At 46.3% G+C, this 16,277-nt stretch overlaps 1 protein-coding gene across 4 annotated transcripts in view; it reads left to right on the top strand.

The window, feature by feature from the left end:
- Nucleotides 1-710: 710 nt before the first annotated feature.
- MARC2 (mitochondrial amidoxime reducing component 2) overlaps nt 711-16,277 on the top strand; it is a 37,124-nt gene continuing 21,557 nt past the window's right edge. For all 4 annotated transcript variants that reach the window (XM_025367356.1, XM_025367337.1, XM_025367328.1 and 1 more), the window contains exons 1-4: nt 711-1,279; nt 7,371-7,544; nt 14,117-14,279; nt 15,285-15,425. In XM_025367356.1, the coding sequence (XP_025223141.1) occupies nt 1,008-1,279; nt 7,371-7,544; nt 14,117-14,279; nt 15,285-15,425 (750 nt within the window). In that variant the 5' untranslated portion in view covers nt 711-1,007. The remainder of the gene's footprint in view (nt 1,280-7,370; nt 7,545-14,116; nt 14,280-15,284; nt 15,426-16,277) is intronic.

Genomic DNA, 16,277 nt, shown 5'->3' with positions numbered 1-16,277 from the left:
AGAGTAGGGCGGGGGAAGCTAGCAGGGGCTCAAGTGAAAAATCACGAAGGGGTGGTCAGTATCAATGACTGGGCAGCTGTGCCTGGAGCTGGCAGTTATGAAGCTGGGATTGTACCATCCCACAGAGACTGGGGGACAGAGGCCTATCCTCCCCATGATTGCATTTCAAAGCAATGGCTTTCAGCTCCTTGAGAAAGACACTTCTGAGGTGTAGGCGATACATACACATCTCAAAACAACAGAGAAAGGATTCACAGTTGTAAGCTCTTTTAAGAAAATACCCTAAAAAAGGGGGGTCAGAGGCCTTACCATCGGGTGTTGGCTAGAATAAACGGAAAATTCTCCTGGCTGCCTTGAGCTTTCTCAGGAAGACATTTTCCTGGGGTCGAGGTTAGAGGGCAGTGGAGAGTGGAGGACTTTGAGTCATACTCCTATAAGCCACGCTAGAGTTTCTCGTCTTTGAGTGCAGAGGTTTAGACTGTCTTTGTGTGCAGAAAGTCCTGCAGTTCTCGCGGCATCCTGCCAGAAAAAGTCGTCCCCAAATGTTTGTAAATCCTCCGTTCTGCAACCCGCCTTCACGTTCTGTGGTGATCTTGTCGTGCGAGAAAACGCGCCGTATTAGCAGAGAAGGGGGTGGCAGAGTGCTGGCGCTAAAGGTCACGCTGCACGGGTAACTCTCGCGGTGTAGGGGCGGGGAAGAGGGAGGAGACACTGACCACCCCGGAGCTCGCTGGCTTTGGACGTCGTCGTTCCCGCGGCGCCCAGGGTACCCCAGTGGCTCTCTTCCTGTCTTCCCCCATTACCACGCAGGCTTTGTCACCGCATTAAGGCATTCCCGCTCTCCGCGGAACCGCTCTGCCATCTCGGCGGTGAAAGGGTGAGAGGGCCAGTGTTTGGGTCAACTTTGACTCCTCCCACCCGCCCGGATCGTTAAGGGCCTCCTCGTCCTCCAGGGCTCCAGTCGCTGCGGGGTCTGTGCGCAGGTCCGCGACCGCCCTCATTCTGCCATGGGCGCCTCCAGTTCCTCCGCGCTGGCCCGCCTCGGCCTCCCAGCCCAGGCCCGGCCCAGGTGGCTTGGGGTCGCGGTGCTGGGACTGGCCGCGGTGGCGCTGGGGGCTGTCGCCTGGCGCCGAGCATGGCCCAGGCGGCGCCGGCGACTGCAGCAGGTGGGCACCGTGGCGAAGCTCTGGATCTATCCGGTGAAATCCTGCAAGGGGGTGCCGGTGAGCGAGGCGGAGTGCACGGCCATGGGGCTGCGCAGTGGCAACCTGCGGGACAGGTACGGCCGAGCGCGGGCGCGGAGCAGCGCGGAGCCTGCCTGGGATGAGGAGGGGGAGGCAGGTGGGGCCCGACCTATCTGGGAAGGATTATAGAGGTTTGCCGCCTGAGTTTCTGGGCTGACTGTTGAGTCGTTGGTCGTTTAGCTGGGAAAGCCAAGTTCATGTCAGATTTGTTTTTGGTGAAGTATGTAGGGGCAATCCCTTGCCCTTCCCTAGACGAGAGAGTCCTCCTCTGTAACAGAAGGGAGTCTGACCTGTATCTCCAAGCCTCCCTAGCTCTAAAGTTTGTGATTCTATCTTATTGTACCAAAGTAGAAAAATAAAGCTATTGGCACTAGAAAGCAGCAAGAAAGAAACCAAATGTTGTTCAAGGGCATTGGCTTAGTGGGCCTTGTTCCTCACATTTCTCCAATCCTGGGGGTGCCAGGGGGGCCTGATACACTTTGACTAAGGATGAGCAAGTGGCATGGGGACTCTGGGGCAGGGGTCCCTTACTTGCCATTAAAGGAATAGTGCCCCCCCTTCTCCCATAGGCAGAATTGTTCACAGCCTGGAACTTTGGGACTTTTGGGTCTGACACATAGACATTTCATACTTAGGATTAAGATGCCTTCTTCTTCTTCTTCCTCTTCTTTTTTTTTTTTTTGAGACAGAATCTCACTTTGTGGCTCAGGCTGGAGTTCAGTCGCGCTATCTCAGCTCACTGCAACCTCCACCTCCCAGGTTCAGGCAATTCTCCTGCCTCTGCCTCCCGAGTAGCTGGGATTACAGGTGTACACCACCACACCTGGCTAATTTTTGTATTTTTAGTAGAAACGGGGTTTCACCATGTTGACCAGGCTGGTCTCAAACTCCTGACCTCAGGTGATCCACCTGCCTTGGCCTCCTAAAATGCTGGGATTACAGGTGTGAGCCACTGTGCCCAGCCAAGATGCCTTCTTATCTGGCTGAGATGGTTTAGCTGTGGCCTGTGTCCAAGGGGAGGGAGGTTTGCAAGTTGATCATTCAAGGATTCCTCTAGCAGAGAGCCATCTGCATCCCTGTGTTCACTCCAGCACACACAGATGCACTGTTTTCTGAAGACTGCTGCCTTCTTAAAGAAATGTGGGCTTCCATGGTATTGGAAAACTTCAGTGAGTCTTAGAGAAGTGTTGTGTACACAGACCATATGAATCATGGGAGGATTTTCATTCTCCCACCGCCACCCCAAATTTCTTATCCTGGAGAGCTTTTTCAACTATAATTTCTTGAGATTCCCATCCCAGGACTACTGAAGCAGAATCACCAAGAGTGGGGCCAACTCATGTAGAATGTTTAAATCTCCCCCTGGTGATTTTGATGCTATAATTAAAGGGTTTTATCTGAGACCATGAAGAAGAGGATGTTTAGAGCTTATTTAAATATGAAGGATAAGAAAAGTCTTCCTATTGCTGGAGAGACTTCAGGCTCTGTGGGACTGGACACCTTCCAAAAAACTGGGAGAACCAAGTTCTCACGATGCATGTCCAGAGAAAATCAGTGTTGCAGACTAGGTTGCACTACTTCCTTCCTCACTCAAAGGATTGGTTTCACAGACAGTTTCCAGTTCTAATCTGCGTTTCCTCTGATCACCTGAAGAACTGTTTCTTTCCCACTTCTCTTTGTCACTGCTTTGCCCTGACTACTGCAACCATGGAAAGAAAATATGTGTCCTTTGCCTGTGCTTTTTGCTCCCATTGGCATCCTAACATAAATACAACTATATTACCGTTCCCTTGTTTTAAAAAATAAACGCTTAGGATGGGGTGGGGTGATGTGAAGCCTGGGGTGGAGAGAAAGGCAATGAAATTAATGTTAATTCAGTGGTAAAATGCAGCAGACACTGAGCTAAATCCTGTCGCATAGATTAGCATATTTAAGCCTCATAACAATCTTGTGGGCTTGATATAATTATCACTATGCAAATAAGGAAACAGTATCAGAAAGAATGAGTATCTCATCCAAGTCCAGAAAATCAGTGTATGCTGTGGGGATTTGAACTCAGATCTGTGTGAGTACAGTACTTACGCTGTTTGTATGAAACCAGTGCATGATATAAAAGTATAAGGATTGCACTGAGGATCAGGAGACTTGGGACGAACGTTTACAAAGTTTTCTTATTTGCAAAAGAATGAGGTTGAACTTCATGGGCTCTAAAGCCCCATTTTAACTACGTTTTATTTATCAAAGGTTAATTAACAATTTGAAAGCAGGCTTGCTGGAGAGAACTCTGTTCAATGACTGCTCTTCTCTCCACCTGATAATTTAATAACACTACTACAAATGTTCCTAGAATTCAGGGAAAGGCCTCATTTAATGAATTCCATTCTGAACCTGTGTCTTTGGAACTAACTGTTTGAAGGAGCTGGGATTTTCCTCTGGAAGTGCTCTGGGTCTCAAATTTCTGAAGGTATTTTATTCAAAGCTCTTAGTATACTTGTGCACACTTGGCTTGAGCACGCTAAGCATTGAGTGGTTAAAGTCCACCTAGCAGAATGCTGGCATTGGCTGCCTGGTGCAGTTGCTGGGAGGGCGTGGTTGTTCTCCCTGACCTTGGAAATCTCTGCTGTCCTTAGCAGCCATATGTGAGTTGATCAGTTTTTTCTGTCCAAACCCTTACTGAAGCCAGCTTTTTATTTCTTCTGCGCAAATGATTAACTGTTGGAGAAAGGAATCCCTTGAGGTTATTATCCAAGATGTTGTTCCCTGCCCAATTCCTGCTGTCTTTCTCGTCCCATACTCAGTGGTAGGGTTCCTGCTTTCCCTCACTTTTCAGTCCTTCCTGCTCCCCAGGCCAGTTTGTAATTGGGAAATGAGATTTTTTTTCCATTGTTTTGGGCTCCACTTACTCGTTGCTGTTGATCAGGGCACTGTAGCTCTTTTGGGGAATTGGGGCTCTAGGCTTCTACACTGATCCATGTTTTACCTGTAAATTCAAGGCACCGGCTTTTATGTTGCAGACTAGGTTGGAGTAACTTGGTCATGATGAAATCCATACTCCAGACTTAACTCTTCTTTCAGATCTGGCAGAATAGAACTAGTTATTCTTTCACTGGGCATCATTTTGTGCACAAGAGGTGAAAAAGGCTGGGCGCGGTGGCTCAAGCCTGTAATCCCAGCACTTTGGGAGGCCGAGGCGGGCGGATCACGAGGTCAGGAGATCGAGACCATCCTGGCTAACATGGTGAAACCCCGTCTCTACTAAAAATACAAAAAACTAGCCGGGCGTGGTGGCGGGCGCCTGTAGTCCCAGCTACTCGGAGGCTGAGGCAGGAGAATGGCCTGAACCTGGGAGGCGGAGCTTGCAGTGAGCCAAGATCGCGCCACTGCACTCCAGCCTGGGTGACACAGCGCGAGACTCCGTCTCAAAAAAAAAAAAAAAAAAAAAAAAAAGAGGTGAAAAATAATATTGCCCAGGTTGACAGGGAAATGAGATGGTTGGGGTATGTTACAAATGGCAACCTTTTAACCTATGATTACTGTCATTGTCCTGACCCAAAATTGGACTCCCGGCAAGTTGCCACTTGCTTTTTCAGTGACAGTGATGAGTGGGAAACCTCTAGTGACTACTTCCCACTGTTAACCCCAGCAGTTAATGCCTGTGTTATTATACAATAGGCTGGAGCCACGGGCCAGGCTGTGAGCCACGGTGAAGGGCAACATTAGTAAGGGATGAATGGGAGATGAGAAGATTCAGCCCATGGAGAAATAATGTCAGAAATAACGTGCAAACAGATTTGCCACTCTTGTTTGAACATGGCTCTGGTTGTGTGCAGATCTCAAAGGGAGTCTTGTCTGGGGATGGGGCATGTTGGAAGTTAAGGGTGAAGGCTTTGGTGAGGTTAACCAAAGAACTGTGCACCAAGGGACAAGGCTGGAGATAGGGAATAGGGCCCAGCCCTATTAGGCATCTAAATCAGAGGATGCTTGCCTATTTCATTGTAGCCCCGTTCTCTGGGCAGACATCCTCTGATTTATAGAACCCAGCCCCAGGCTGAGTGAACCAGAGAACTGTGGGATCTAAAGACATCTTTGACCAGGCAGGATAGCTCGCATCTGTAATCTCAGCACTTTGGGAGGCCAAGGAGGGAGGATTAATTGAGCCAGGAGTTCCAGACCAGCCAGGAGGTCCAGACCACAGTGGGACTCCATCTCTACAAAAAATAAAAAAATCAGTTGGGCGTGGTGATGTGTGCCTGTAGTCCCAGCTACTCAGGAGACTGAGGCAGGAGGATCGCTTGAGCCCAGCAGTTCAAGGCTGCCATGAGCTAAGATCATGCCTCTGCACTCTAGAGCCTGGGTGATAGAGTGAGACCCTGTCTCCTCTCTCGAAATCAATGAAATATAAATATATATATGAATAAATAATACACATATGCATTTATACACTTAGAAAGGAAAAGGTGGTCTCCTCAGAGGGGTGGGGACTTGCTGCTACCCAGTCACCAGCTTTTTGGAAGGGGGTAGCCAAGACAGTTACGGGAATGCCTTTACACTGCCACGCCATCGTCATGCCAGCTAGCAGGGCACAGGCTGCCAGCCATTGTCTTCCGGTGTGGTTGCAGGGAAGGGACAGTTTAGCCAGCACCTGGAAAGGACTCTACTGATGAGGAGGTTGCGGATGCAAGACTGTCAGGGTCAGGACAGGGCAGAGACGGATCTCCCTGTGCTCTGCTACCGGATGTCCTCCTGAGGTCTCCTCAGGCTTTCCCTGATGACTCTGGTCATATTTTGGAATGTCTTCCTGGGAAGAGCCATCCCTGCTTCTGGAAGGGGCTGTGCTTTTTATCCTCCTCACATTTGAAAGGCTCTGGCTTTTAGGCACTTTTTACTCACCAGTGCCCACATTTTCCTCACCCGCTTGCTTGCAGATTCTATCTTCTTTCTAAAATAGTGATACTGGGCTGGGCACGGTGGCTCACACCTGTAATCCCAGTACTTTGGGAGGCCAAGGGGGCAGATCACTTGAGGCCAGGAGTTTGAGACCAGCCCAGTCAACATAGCGAAACCCCGTCTCTACTAAAAATACAAAAATAGCTGGGCGTGGTGGTGCACGCCTGTAATCCCAGCTACCCGAGAGGCTAAGGCAAGAGAATCACATGAACCAAGGAGGCGGAGGTTGCAGTGAGCTAAGATTGTGCCACTGCACTCCAGCCCGGCTGACAGAGTGAGACTCTGTCTCAAAATAAAGAAAATGAAACAAAACAACTAAAGTAAAGGAACCAAACTGCGATATTGACATTTATTTTTTCTAGGAGTGGAAGATTTTTTCTTTTTGGCAACACAGTGTTTTGTGTGGTGTAGGCCCAACCTATATGCTAGGCTGTAGGTAAAAGTCTAACAAACTGGGCCTGGCCAGCTTTCCGTCACTCTTCAGCTCATCCCGTAGAAATACAAAGTATGAAAACCAAGGCCAGCACAGTGGGCTCTCTAGGAAATAAGTGGGATTCTTATCTAATGTGTACTTCTGTGAGTCTTTGTTCTCTATGTCAGAATGTGTGCATGAAAAGGAAAGGCTGTTTGGGAGGTTTCCTGATGTAGGACCCCCACATGCCACAGCAAGTTAAACAGAGCAGAGGCCGGCCTGGTTCTTCTTGGAGGCAGCAACATTGCAAGACCTTTGTCTCAGACTCCAATTCACTTGGCCAGCCTCATCTTGTTCTACAACAAAAGGCCCTGAAAGCTATTTTACTTCTTCCAGGGCCACAGAGACATATATGGCAGACCTACAGAAGCTTCTAACCAAAGCAGAGCCCCCGCACAGGCAGCAGGGTTGCCTAAGCAGTGAGGGGAAAGTGTCTGAGCCAGCCTCCTGTTCTCGTTTTTGAAACTGGAGATTGCCATACATCAGCCAGAAGCTCTCCCAGAACTGTTTCTGCCAAATAAGCTCTTTTTGGGGTCACCAACTTTTAGACTCAAATCATTTGGCCAGACCTGGATAATTGTCTGGAAAATGATGTTAGGTCCCAAGTCAGGGCGGGTGGAGAGTTTTGAGGAAGTAGAAAGCTGGAGGGTAGCTGTTGGGAGGTGGAGGAGGATTTTCTGAGTGTGCCCTGGTTTGTTTCTCTGCAGGTTTTGGCTGGTGATTAAGGAAGATGGACACATGGTCACTGCCCGGCAGGAGCCTCGCCTGGTGCTGGTCTCCATCACTTATGAGAACAACTGCCTGATCTTCAAGGCTCCAGATATGGACCAGCTGGTTTTGCCTAGCAAGCAGCCTTCCTCAAACAAACTCCACAACTGCAGGTGTTCTGCCTGGGGGCATCTGGGGAACTGCAACAGGCTTGATTTCCCTTCAGGCTTCTCGCTGCATTCTGTCTTGCTATAGTTTCTACAGTAGAGGATGACATCAGTAAAGGAAATATTTAATAGAAGTGCAGTTTGGGTTGGGATTGGGCGCGAGTGGATGATGCAGGGTATTGTTTTAAGGGTACCTAGGATTTGTTTTAATCAGGTATGGTTAGACACGCAGACATAGAAATGACTGTCTTGAAAAAAGAAGATGTTTATACCTACAGATTCCTTAGAAATTGGAGGCACGCCATGCCACACAAGGCCGAGTGGAGAAGCACCAGGGTGGGTCAGGAGGCAGAGGGAGCAGGGGGAGCATGGGGGCAAGGGCTTTTATTGTGGTTTCCACAGGAAAGGAGAAGCAAGGCAGGGGTGGCAGGCTTAGGGCTCGCTAGTTTGAATAACTTCAGCAGGCTCTGAGACACAGGTTGTCTGGTACTTGGCTCTGGGGTTGACTAGGGCAGGGGACTAGTGGCCCGGCATGTAAGCACCAAATAAAGGAGGTGACTGGGAGTGCAGACTCTGGATGGGTTGGTATTCCTATTACAGGCACACTTGCAGGTCATCAGTCTATTATTTGTAGGAATTGGTCGGCCCTGGGAGAAGTAGTTTCTTCAGTGTCAACAAGACTCAAAGATGTCAAAGCATAAAACATGCAGAAAATTAAAAGCAAGATTCCCACAAGTATAAAGGTGGTACAATGTGCTCATCTTTAGGGCTTTTCTCCTTTCGTTCAAATCTTCATTCAGAATTATCAACTCTCCAACCAGGCAGACAAGGGAGTTAGTGGAGACTTAACAGCTGTATCTCAGGGCTGGGTGAGAAGGATCCTGGAGTTTCCAGAGCTTTCCAGATGGACTCTGCAGCCTCTGAAGTGTGTGGTTGAGATGAAGGCACATTCCTTGGGTGTAAGGGATTTCCACTTCTGGCCAAAGGCATACCTCAGGCCTTGGCTTCCTTTTGGCCTGTGGGACTTCTGTTGGGTTGTCAAGTTCCATGGTTTGCTGGGGTCTTGTCCTTCCTCATTAAGAAGACTTAGATGCTTGTCATGAGATGATCTGGATCCCTTGTCACCAACTGAGCTTTTTAAGTGTATGGAAGTTGGTTTTGTCCAAGGTCCTAGGGCTCAGCGGAGAGCCTCGGATCACTCCCTGAACTCTCATCTTATGTTTTTTTCAAGCAAAGTGTCTAAGCTGAAATCCACCACTCATGGTTCCCAATTTTCAAAAGTCTGAAGCAATAATTCACTGAATTCAGCACTTCAGGTAATTATCCTAGCAAGCCCGTGAGGGGGGTCCTTAATTCCACTTTACAAACGAGGAAACCAAGCCTTAGATCACTGCCATGAAAACACAGAGCTGGGGTTTGAACCCACTTGCCTCCTAAGGCTTTTGCCTTTAACGTGTATGTGTAATGAGAAGAAATGCTTTTCCATAAATGACAGGTTTTGAGCCCATTAATTTTTTGAAGAGGAAGAGTGTAGCCATCTCGACTTAATTGGAAGACATGTGAAGGCAATGGGTAAATACGTGGCTGACATGTGTCACATGAGTAATATAGGTGTTGCTCTGTAGACTCACTATGTCGCCGACAGTGAGCAAGCTTTTCCCCCAAGGCTCTTTACCAGCTAAATAGGCAGAAATCTAGGGACATGCACACCTTCCTGGATGGAAAGAGGGAAAGAGCAAGACCTTGTAGGTGAGTTGCCTGGATCTGAAAAAGACACCAATTGCAGCCTGTTCTTTTTTATTTATTTATTTTTTGAGACGGAGTTTTGCTCTTGTTGCCAAGGCTGGAGTGCAATGGCATGATCTTGGCTCAGTGCAATCTCCATCTCCCAGGTTCAAATGATTCTCCTGCCCCAGCCTCCTCAGTAGCTGGGATTAGAGGCATATGCCACCACACCCGGCCAATTTTTTTTTTTTTAGTAGGGATGGGGTTTCACCATGTTGGCCAGGCTGCCTTTCAAACTCCTGACCTCAGGTGATCCACCCACCTTGGCCTCCCAAACTGCTGGGATTACAGGCATGAGCCACCACGCCCGGCCTGCAGCCTTTTCTTATGTCATTCTGTTCCATGCATCAATTGTAGATCTGGATGAGGTGGGAATAGAGAGCCTGGAACCCTGGCAGTTTGGTGAAAATGATTGAGAGCTGTGCATTTGGATTGACACAGAGGTGTAATCAGTGTACTGCCCTCTCTAGCTGGTTAGACATGCTGTAACTAGTTCAGCCTATATTTATAAGCTATTTGTAATGGATTGATTGCCAAGGGAACTGCTAAAAACTGAAGAAATAACATAGATAGTGTGCTTAGTTAGTGCCAGCTGCTATGACAAAATACCATAGTCTGGGTGGCTTAAACAACAGACATTAATTTCTCATAGTTTGGGAAGATGGGAAGTCCAAGTCGAGGTGCTGGTAGATTGGTGAGGTAGCTTTTCAGGGTTGTAGATGGCCACTTCTCGTTATGTCCTCACATGACCTTTCCTGGTGCCTGCATGAAGAGAGAGAGCATTCTTGTGTTTCTTCCTCTTCTTATAAGGGTACAAATCCCAGCATGAGGGCTCCACCTCATCTAAACCCAATTACCTCCCATAGGCCCCACATTGGGGCTGAGGGTGTCAACGAAGGAACTTTGGGGAGACACAAACATTTGACCCCTAACAGGTGGTAAGTGACAGAGTGATTACCACAGCCAGCCCACCAGAGCTCAGAATCAAATAACATAAACTAACAACCTCAAGTTAGTAAAAAGAAAAGGAAGTCCCTTCACAGCTATTTGGACAAGGCTGAATGAAGTGTCATGAATTTTATATTATTCTACATTTATTTCATTGTATTAATTTTTTTTTTTTGAGACGGAGTCTTGTTCTGTCGCCCAGGCTGGAGTGAAGTGGCGCCATCTCAACTCACTGCAACATCTGCCTCCCGGGTTCAAGCAATTCTCCTGTCTCAGCCTCCTGGGTAGCTGGGACTACAGGCGCCTACCACCACACAGACTAATTTTTGTATTTTTAGCAGAGACGGAGTTTCACCATGTTGGCTATGATGGTCTCAATCTCCTTACCTTGTTATGCACCCCACTCAGCTTCCCAAAGTGCTGGGATTACAGGCGTGAGCCACTGCGCCTCACCACTTATTTTATTTTAAACTTTCACTGTTAGTGTTTTGAATCAGCTTTCCCTGTTCACCTTGTGTGAAGTTTTTTTAGACTAATTATAGACCAGTATGGCTTCTTGATTATCACAAGGATTTATGAATAATTAGTGTCTTTTTTTTTTTTTTGAAATGGAGTTTCACTCTTGTTGCCCAGGCTGGAGTGTGATGGCACGATCTCGGCTCACTGCAACCTCCAACTCCTGGGCTCAAGTGATTCTCCTGCCTTAGCCTCCTGAGTAGCTGGGACTACAGGCAGGCACCACCACACCGGGATAACTTTTGTATTTTAGTAGAAGTGGGGTTTTACCATGTTGGCCAGGCTGTTCTTGAACTCCTGACCTCAAGGGATCCACCTGCCTTGGCCTCCCAAAATGCTGGGATTACAGCCGTAAGCCAGCATCCCCAGCCTGATTATTGTCTTAAAAGGTGACGCTAATGTTTCCTTTTAAGTAAGGGGAAGAAAGACATGACTTCAACCCTATATTGAATTTTTGGCTCAATTTAGAGAAAATTGATGTGAAAATATGTATGTGCATCTGGGTGTGTGTGTGTGTGTGTATTAAAGCACCTGCAAGAGGACCTGGTACACAGTAAGCACTTAACTAGATATTAGCTCTTAAATAGCTATTATCTTTATTATCTTTATTGTATTAATCTACCTTATCTATAAATATTCTTTTTCTTCACTTCTTTATGTCTTATTTTATCTCTTTAATAAAGTTTTATAATTTTATCTGTAATGGGATTTTACATTTAGTAAAATCCCGTGTTAGATTTAGTACTAAACATTTACTCCTTTCTTCCACTTTTACATGGCAAGTCTTAAAAACACATTTTTTGTTTGCTGTGTAAGATTGGTATTATTTATTCTTTAATTATTAGTAGAACCTGCCAGTAAAAGTATCTGGATTTTCTTTGTAAGAGTTTATTCAAGTTTTTATGCCCTCTTACATAATTTTTAGTGAGTTGCTTTTGATTTGTGAGTTAAGCGATTGCTTACTCATGAAGTTTTATTGAACCCACAGAGCAAGGGTCAGTTTTTTTCTATGGAATGTTGCTGATGAGACATTTTGTGTCAAAATGTAGAAGAGAATGTATTCTGCAGAAAATTCTGCAAGAATTGGAGAAGATGGCATGGCAGAGGGAACGATACCAGCCGGTGCAGGGATGGGAGACAGGGCCGGTGGAGGGATGCCTTCCATGGAGGGGGAAGGGATCCTGGTTGATCAATATTCCTTTGCCCTGTTGGCGGCTTTTCTACTTTTCAAAGTGCCACCCATTAGCTTCCCCAGGTGGGTGGATGCTGTGGGTAATACGTGTGCACTTACGTACAAGTGCTGTGCTAAGGGGATAAGGGAAGAGCTCCATCGAGGAGCATATACTTAGGGAACTGCTGAACAGTGGGATGGAATCAGTTTTAGGGGAAAGACAGAAGGCCAGGAGAGGATCATGAGATGTCCGTAGAGCCAAGAATTAATCAGAGGTGAAACAGTGGCTTCAAGAAGGGAGTTTAGAGAGAAGGAATAGGCCCAAGCAATGTGAAAGGAGCAGCATTGAGATTTGACAGTAGATGGGAGAGGAGGTAAGAGGGTAGGGAGTCTCTACCCTCAGACCGGGATTGTGGGTGGCAGGGTATACAGGGGTTCATCTAACTGGGAGCACCTCAGGTGTCCACATTGAATTCCTTCACGTGCATTGCCTCAGGAGTCCTCACACTGGTGTGAGCCTTCCCACGGCGAGGGGCAAGCCCTTCCCATGGTAGATGAGGGTAGGGGAATCAATTTCCAGATCCTGTGAATCATATCTACAGTCGGCAAGTTCTTCTGCCTCACCATAAACCTTTCCTCTTTGTACAGAGGAAAGGCTTTTGTCTGTCCACCCCACATCTTACTAGGGGCATTGCCCGTGGAGGGAAAATCATACAGGGTCCCAAACAATGAAAAATGCTGGTGTTGATAAAGAGGGTGATGTTAATGACAGGGTAAACTTGTTGTACAAATCAGTGGTTCCAACTCTTTGTCTTACATTAAAATGAAGAGGCCTCCAATCAAATTGTTGCTGATAAATTATGAAAAATACTTGTTGATGACAAATCGCTATGTGACATATATTGCCTAGAGGTTCAAGGAATAAGTGAAATTACTATAACTCCCATTTCTGTCTCTTTATTTGTGTGAAAAATTCCTCAGGGCTTATTTAAAGGAAAGATTTAAAATTAATACTGAACCTTGTCTTATTCTAGCAATATGTGAGATTCATTCAGAGTTTTATGGATGCTCTATAGGGTTCATTAAGCATTTAATTTCCAATAAAATCTGATTTTTAATGTTCAGTAATTATCAAAATATATAGCATATCTATTTTGTTATGATATATAAATCATAATTGTAATGATAACTCAATCCTGAAAACATTTCTTCACACTTGAAAGCTTAAGAAACAAAGCAAATTTAATTGCTTCAAAAGAAATACAGAAAGTGATCGATAGCCATAAAAATATATTAGGATAAAGTTACATAAGTAAAATAATATGCATATGTGTTCATGAATAAAAAGAGGAATAACACAAAAATGTTTAAATGGATAATGGTGGATATCAAACCAACATGGCCTTTAGATCTCATTACATACTTTTAAAAGCATACTGTAATCATTTTATTTTAAATGTCAATGTTTAAAATTCAGTGGAAATGATATCGTTCAGAACAAATTAAACTTATGATGAAGAAGTTTACCTGTCAACTTATAGTTCTGTGAAGGGTCCATAGCTTTTTAAAACTCCTTTGGGGAATTTAAGCAAGAAAACCTTGAGGGACTGTGTTATGTAAAGTTATCTGTTGCCACCAAGTGACATAGGTAGATACCATATAATTATCTCCAATTTACAACTGGAGACAGGTCAGAGAAGTTAAATGATTTGCTTATGGCCACAGAACTAGAGAATGGCCGAGTTCCAATTTGACCCAGGTCTGTTGGATTCTAAGCTCAGGGTGCATCTGCCACAGGACAACCCCTCTCCTCTTGTGAAAGTGTCCTAAATCCTTGTGTTCATGGACACTGCAGCTTAGGCATCCAGAAGCTTGTTGGGAATGTAGAATCTCAGACTCCAACCCAGACTTACTGAACCAGAATCTGCATCCAAACAAGATCCTGGAGGATTTGCACATACATTAAGGTTTGGGTAGCTCTTCCCCAGAGCACATTCTACTCCTTTCTCCTGTGCTTTTGCTCAGCTTTGACCCAAGGAACACTTAACAGCCCTCTGGGCTGGTCAGGTCCCAACAGTCCAGCTGTTCATTTTTGACACCATCCCTCAGTGTATTGAAAATAAGTAAGTCACCTGGTGTTCTTTTGTGACCTTTCCAGGATATTTGGCCTTGACATTAAAGGCAGAGACTGTGGCAATGAGGCAGCTCAGTGGTTCACCAACTTCTTGAAAACAGAAGTGTACAGATTGGTTCAATTTGAGACAAACATGAAGGGAAGAACCTCAAGAAAACTTCTCCCTACTCTTGATCAGAATTACCAGGTGAGCTTACAGAGAGTTTACCTTCACTCCTACTAGTCACCCTTCTCTTTCTGACTTCCTTCACGGTCGGCAAAGAGCCTCTCTTAGGACCTCAGTTAAGAAAATATGATAATGGCCTTGGTGAGTGATAATGAGGGCACAGCCTGGGCAGAGGTACCGGGGGATGGAAAAGAAGGTGGATATGAGAGATGTCTCAAAAGTGGGATCTCTAGGGTATATGGAGGATTGAATATGAGAGATATTGTGGAGCGGGGAGCCGGGGTGACTCCCAGGTAGGTGGAGATGCAAGAGAAAACTGGCTGGAGAAACAAAAGTGAGAAGTTTGTTCGGGACTAAATCCAAGTTTCCTGGAATTACAGAAGCAGGCTTTGTTCTGACCTGCCCCTCACAATCTGTGAGGTGTGCTTATTTCAGGTGCTGGCAAGGCGCCTCCCCGTAAGCAAAACTGTCCCCTGAGCCAAAGACCAAAGCCTCTGATTCTGCCATGAGCTAAGGTTTAAAATACAAGGACCTCAGGGAGTTTCTCTCAGTAGCCCCTAAACTACAAGCTCCTTGAGGGCAGGGGTTTTTATCTGCTTTCTTTACTGCTGTTTCCCCACTAGAACAGTGCCTGGTAGGCGCTCAGTAAATGCCTAGTGAGTGAATGGTGTTGTTGAGGAAATTATTACTGGAGTATAGCTGATTGGCAGTAGGTCCTCGCTGTTTGAGGATGATGTGGGAAGGGGGTCGCTGCTGGAGTGGGAGTGGGAACCCAGGAAGAGGAAGCGTGGTGGGTGACATTGGCCCAGAGCTGGCCCTGGCTGCAGCCCTGTTCCTGTGTATGGACACGGACTGCTCCAGTTCCTGGCCACTTGCAAGCCCAAAGTCACGTCTCTCTCCTTCCTGAACACCGCTCCCCTCTTCTGCACTGAAGTGATTTTGCTTCTGGACATTACTTAGCTTTGCAGTTGGTCTAGGCCATTTTGTGGAGTGGGGGGGGCCTGACTATCCTGTGTTCTTGGCAAGGTGGCCTACCCAGACTGCTGCCCGCTCCTGATCATGACAGATGCCTCCCTGGTAGATCTGAATACCAGGATCGAGAAGAAAATGAAAATGGAGAATTTCAGGCCAAATATCGTGGTGACCGGCTGTGATGCTTTTGAGGAGGTAAGTGACGCACTGCTTCTGTGCATCGTGCTCAGATGTGCTGCTCGCGGTGCTAAGGTAACTCTGCTGTAGCCAGAGCCAACTCAGATCCGCCAAGGTCGAGTCGTTCATTCATTGCTGCTGCCATCACTCATTGCTTGTGCCATCAACGCGCCGGCCTCGGCCTTGCGGGGGCACGTTGCTCTCACCCGTTAATGCTTGGGCCCCAAAGCAAACAGTCAAAACTTGAAATCATAGCAAGTCTGAGGTTGGAATATGTAATCATAGCACAGAGATAACTGAGGGAAGCAAAGATAAAGGAGAAAGATAAAGCCATTTTCCACTTCTCTATCACTCAGCAGTGCTCTCAAAGATTTGAGACTTTTAGAAGCCCCATGCCCCAAAGTGCAGACCAAGAGGACACAGGCAATCTGCCCCTGGAGACATACCATGCTGTGGCCTGAGTTCTCTCCCACGGCATGTACATGCTCTTTTATGGGGTTGGAGCCAGAAATTTCCACCCTTTTCAAGGACACACCTTTGTGGTCTTAAGGGAAAACTGCATCAGAACCCAGTAGAAACCTTGAACTCTGTACGTAATATACATATAGCTGGGTGTTGCTTTATAATAAGAAGCATTAGCCATCATATTAAGCCTGAGGGGTAAGCTAAACTTTCCAAGTAGTGGAAGTAACAGTGACAAATACCATTTATTGGGTGTTTACTGGGTGCTAGGCATTGAGCTAAATAATCATTTCAGATAAATTACTTTATTTGATCTTTACAATAATCCTGTGAAATTTGTGTTACTGTCTCCTTTTTATAAGGAAAATGAAGCTCAGAGGTGTTATACACTTTGCCTAGCAGATAAAT

This window comes from Theropithecus gelada, chromosome 1, assembly GCF_003255815.1.
Source record: "Theropithecus gelada isolate Dixy chromosome 1, Tgel_1.0, whole genome shotgun sequence".
NCBI classification, from domain to species: Eukaryota; Metazoa; Chordata; class Mammalia; order Primates; family Cercopithecidae; genus Theropithecus; species Theropithecus gelada.
Note: the sequence above shows the minus strand (reverse complement) of the source record. Positions and strands in the feature narration are given on the sequence as shown.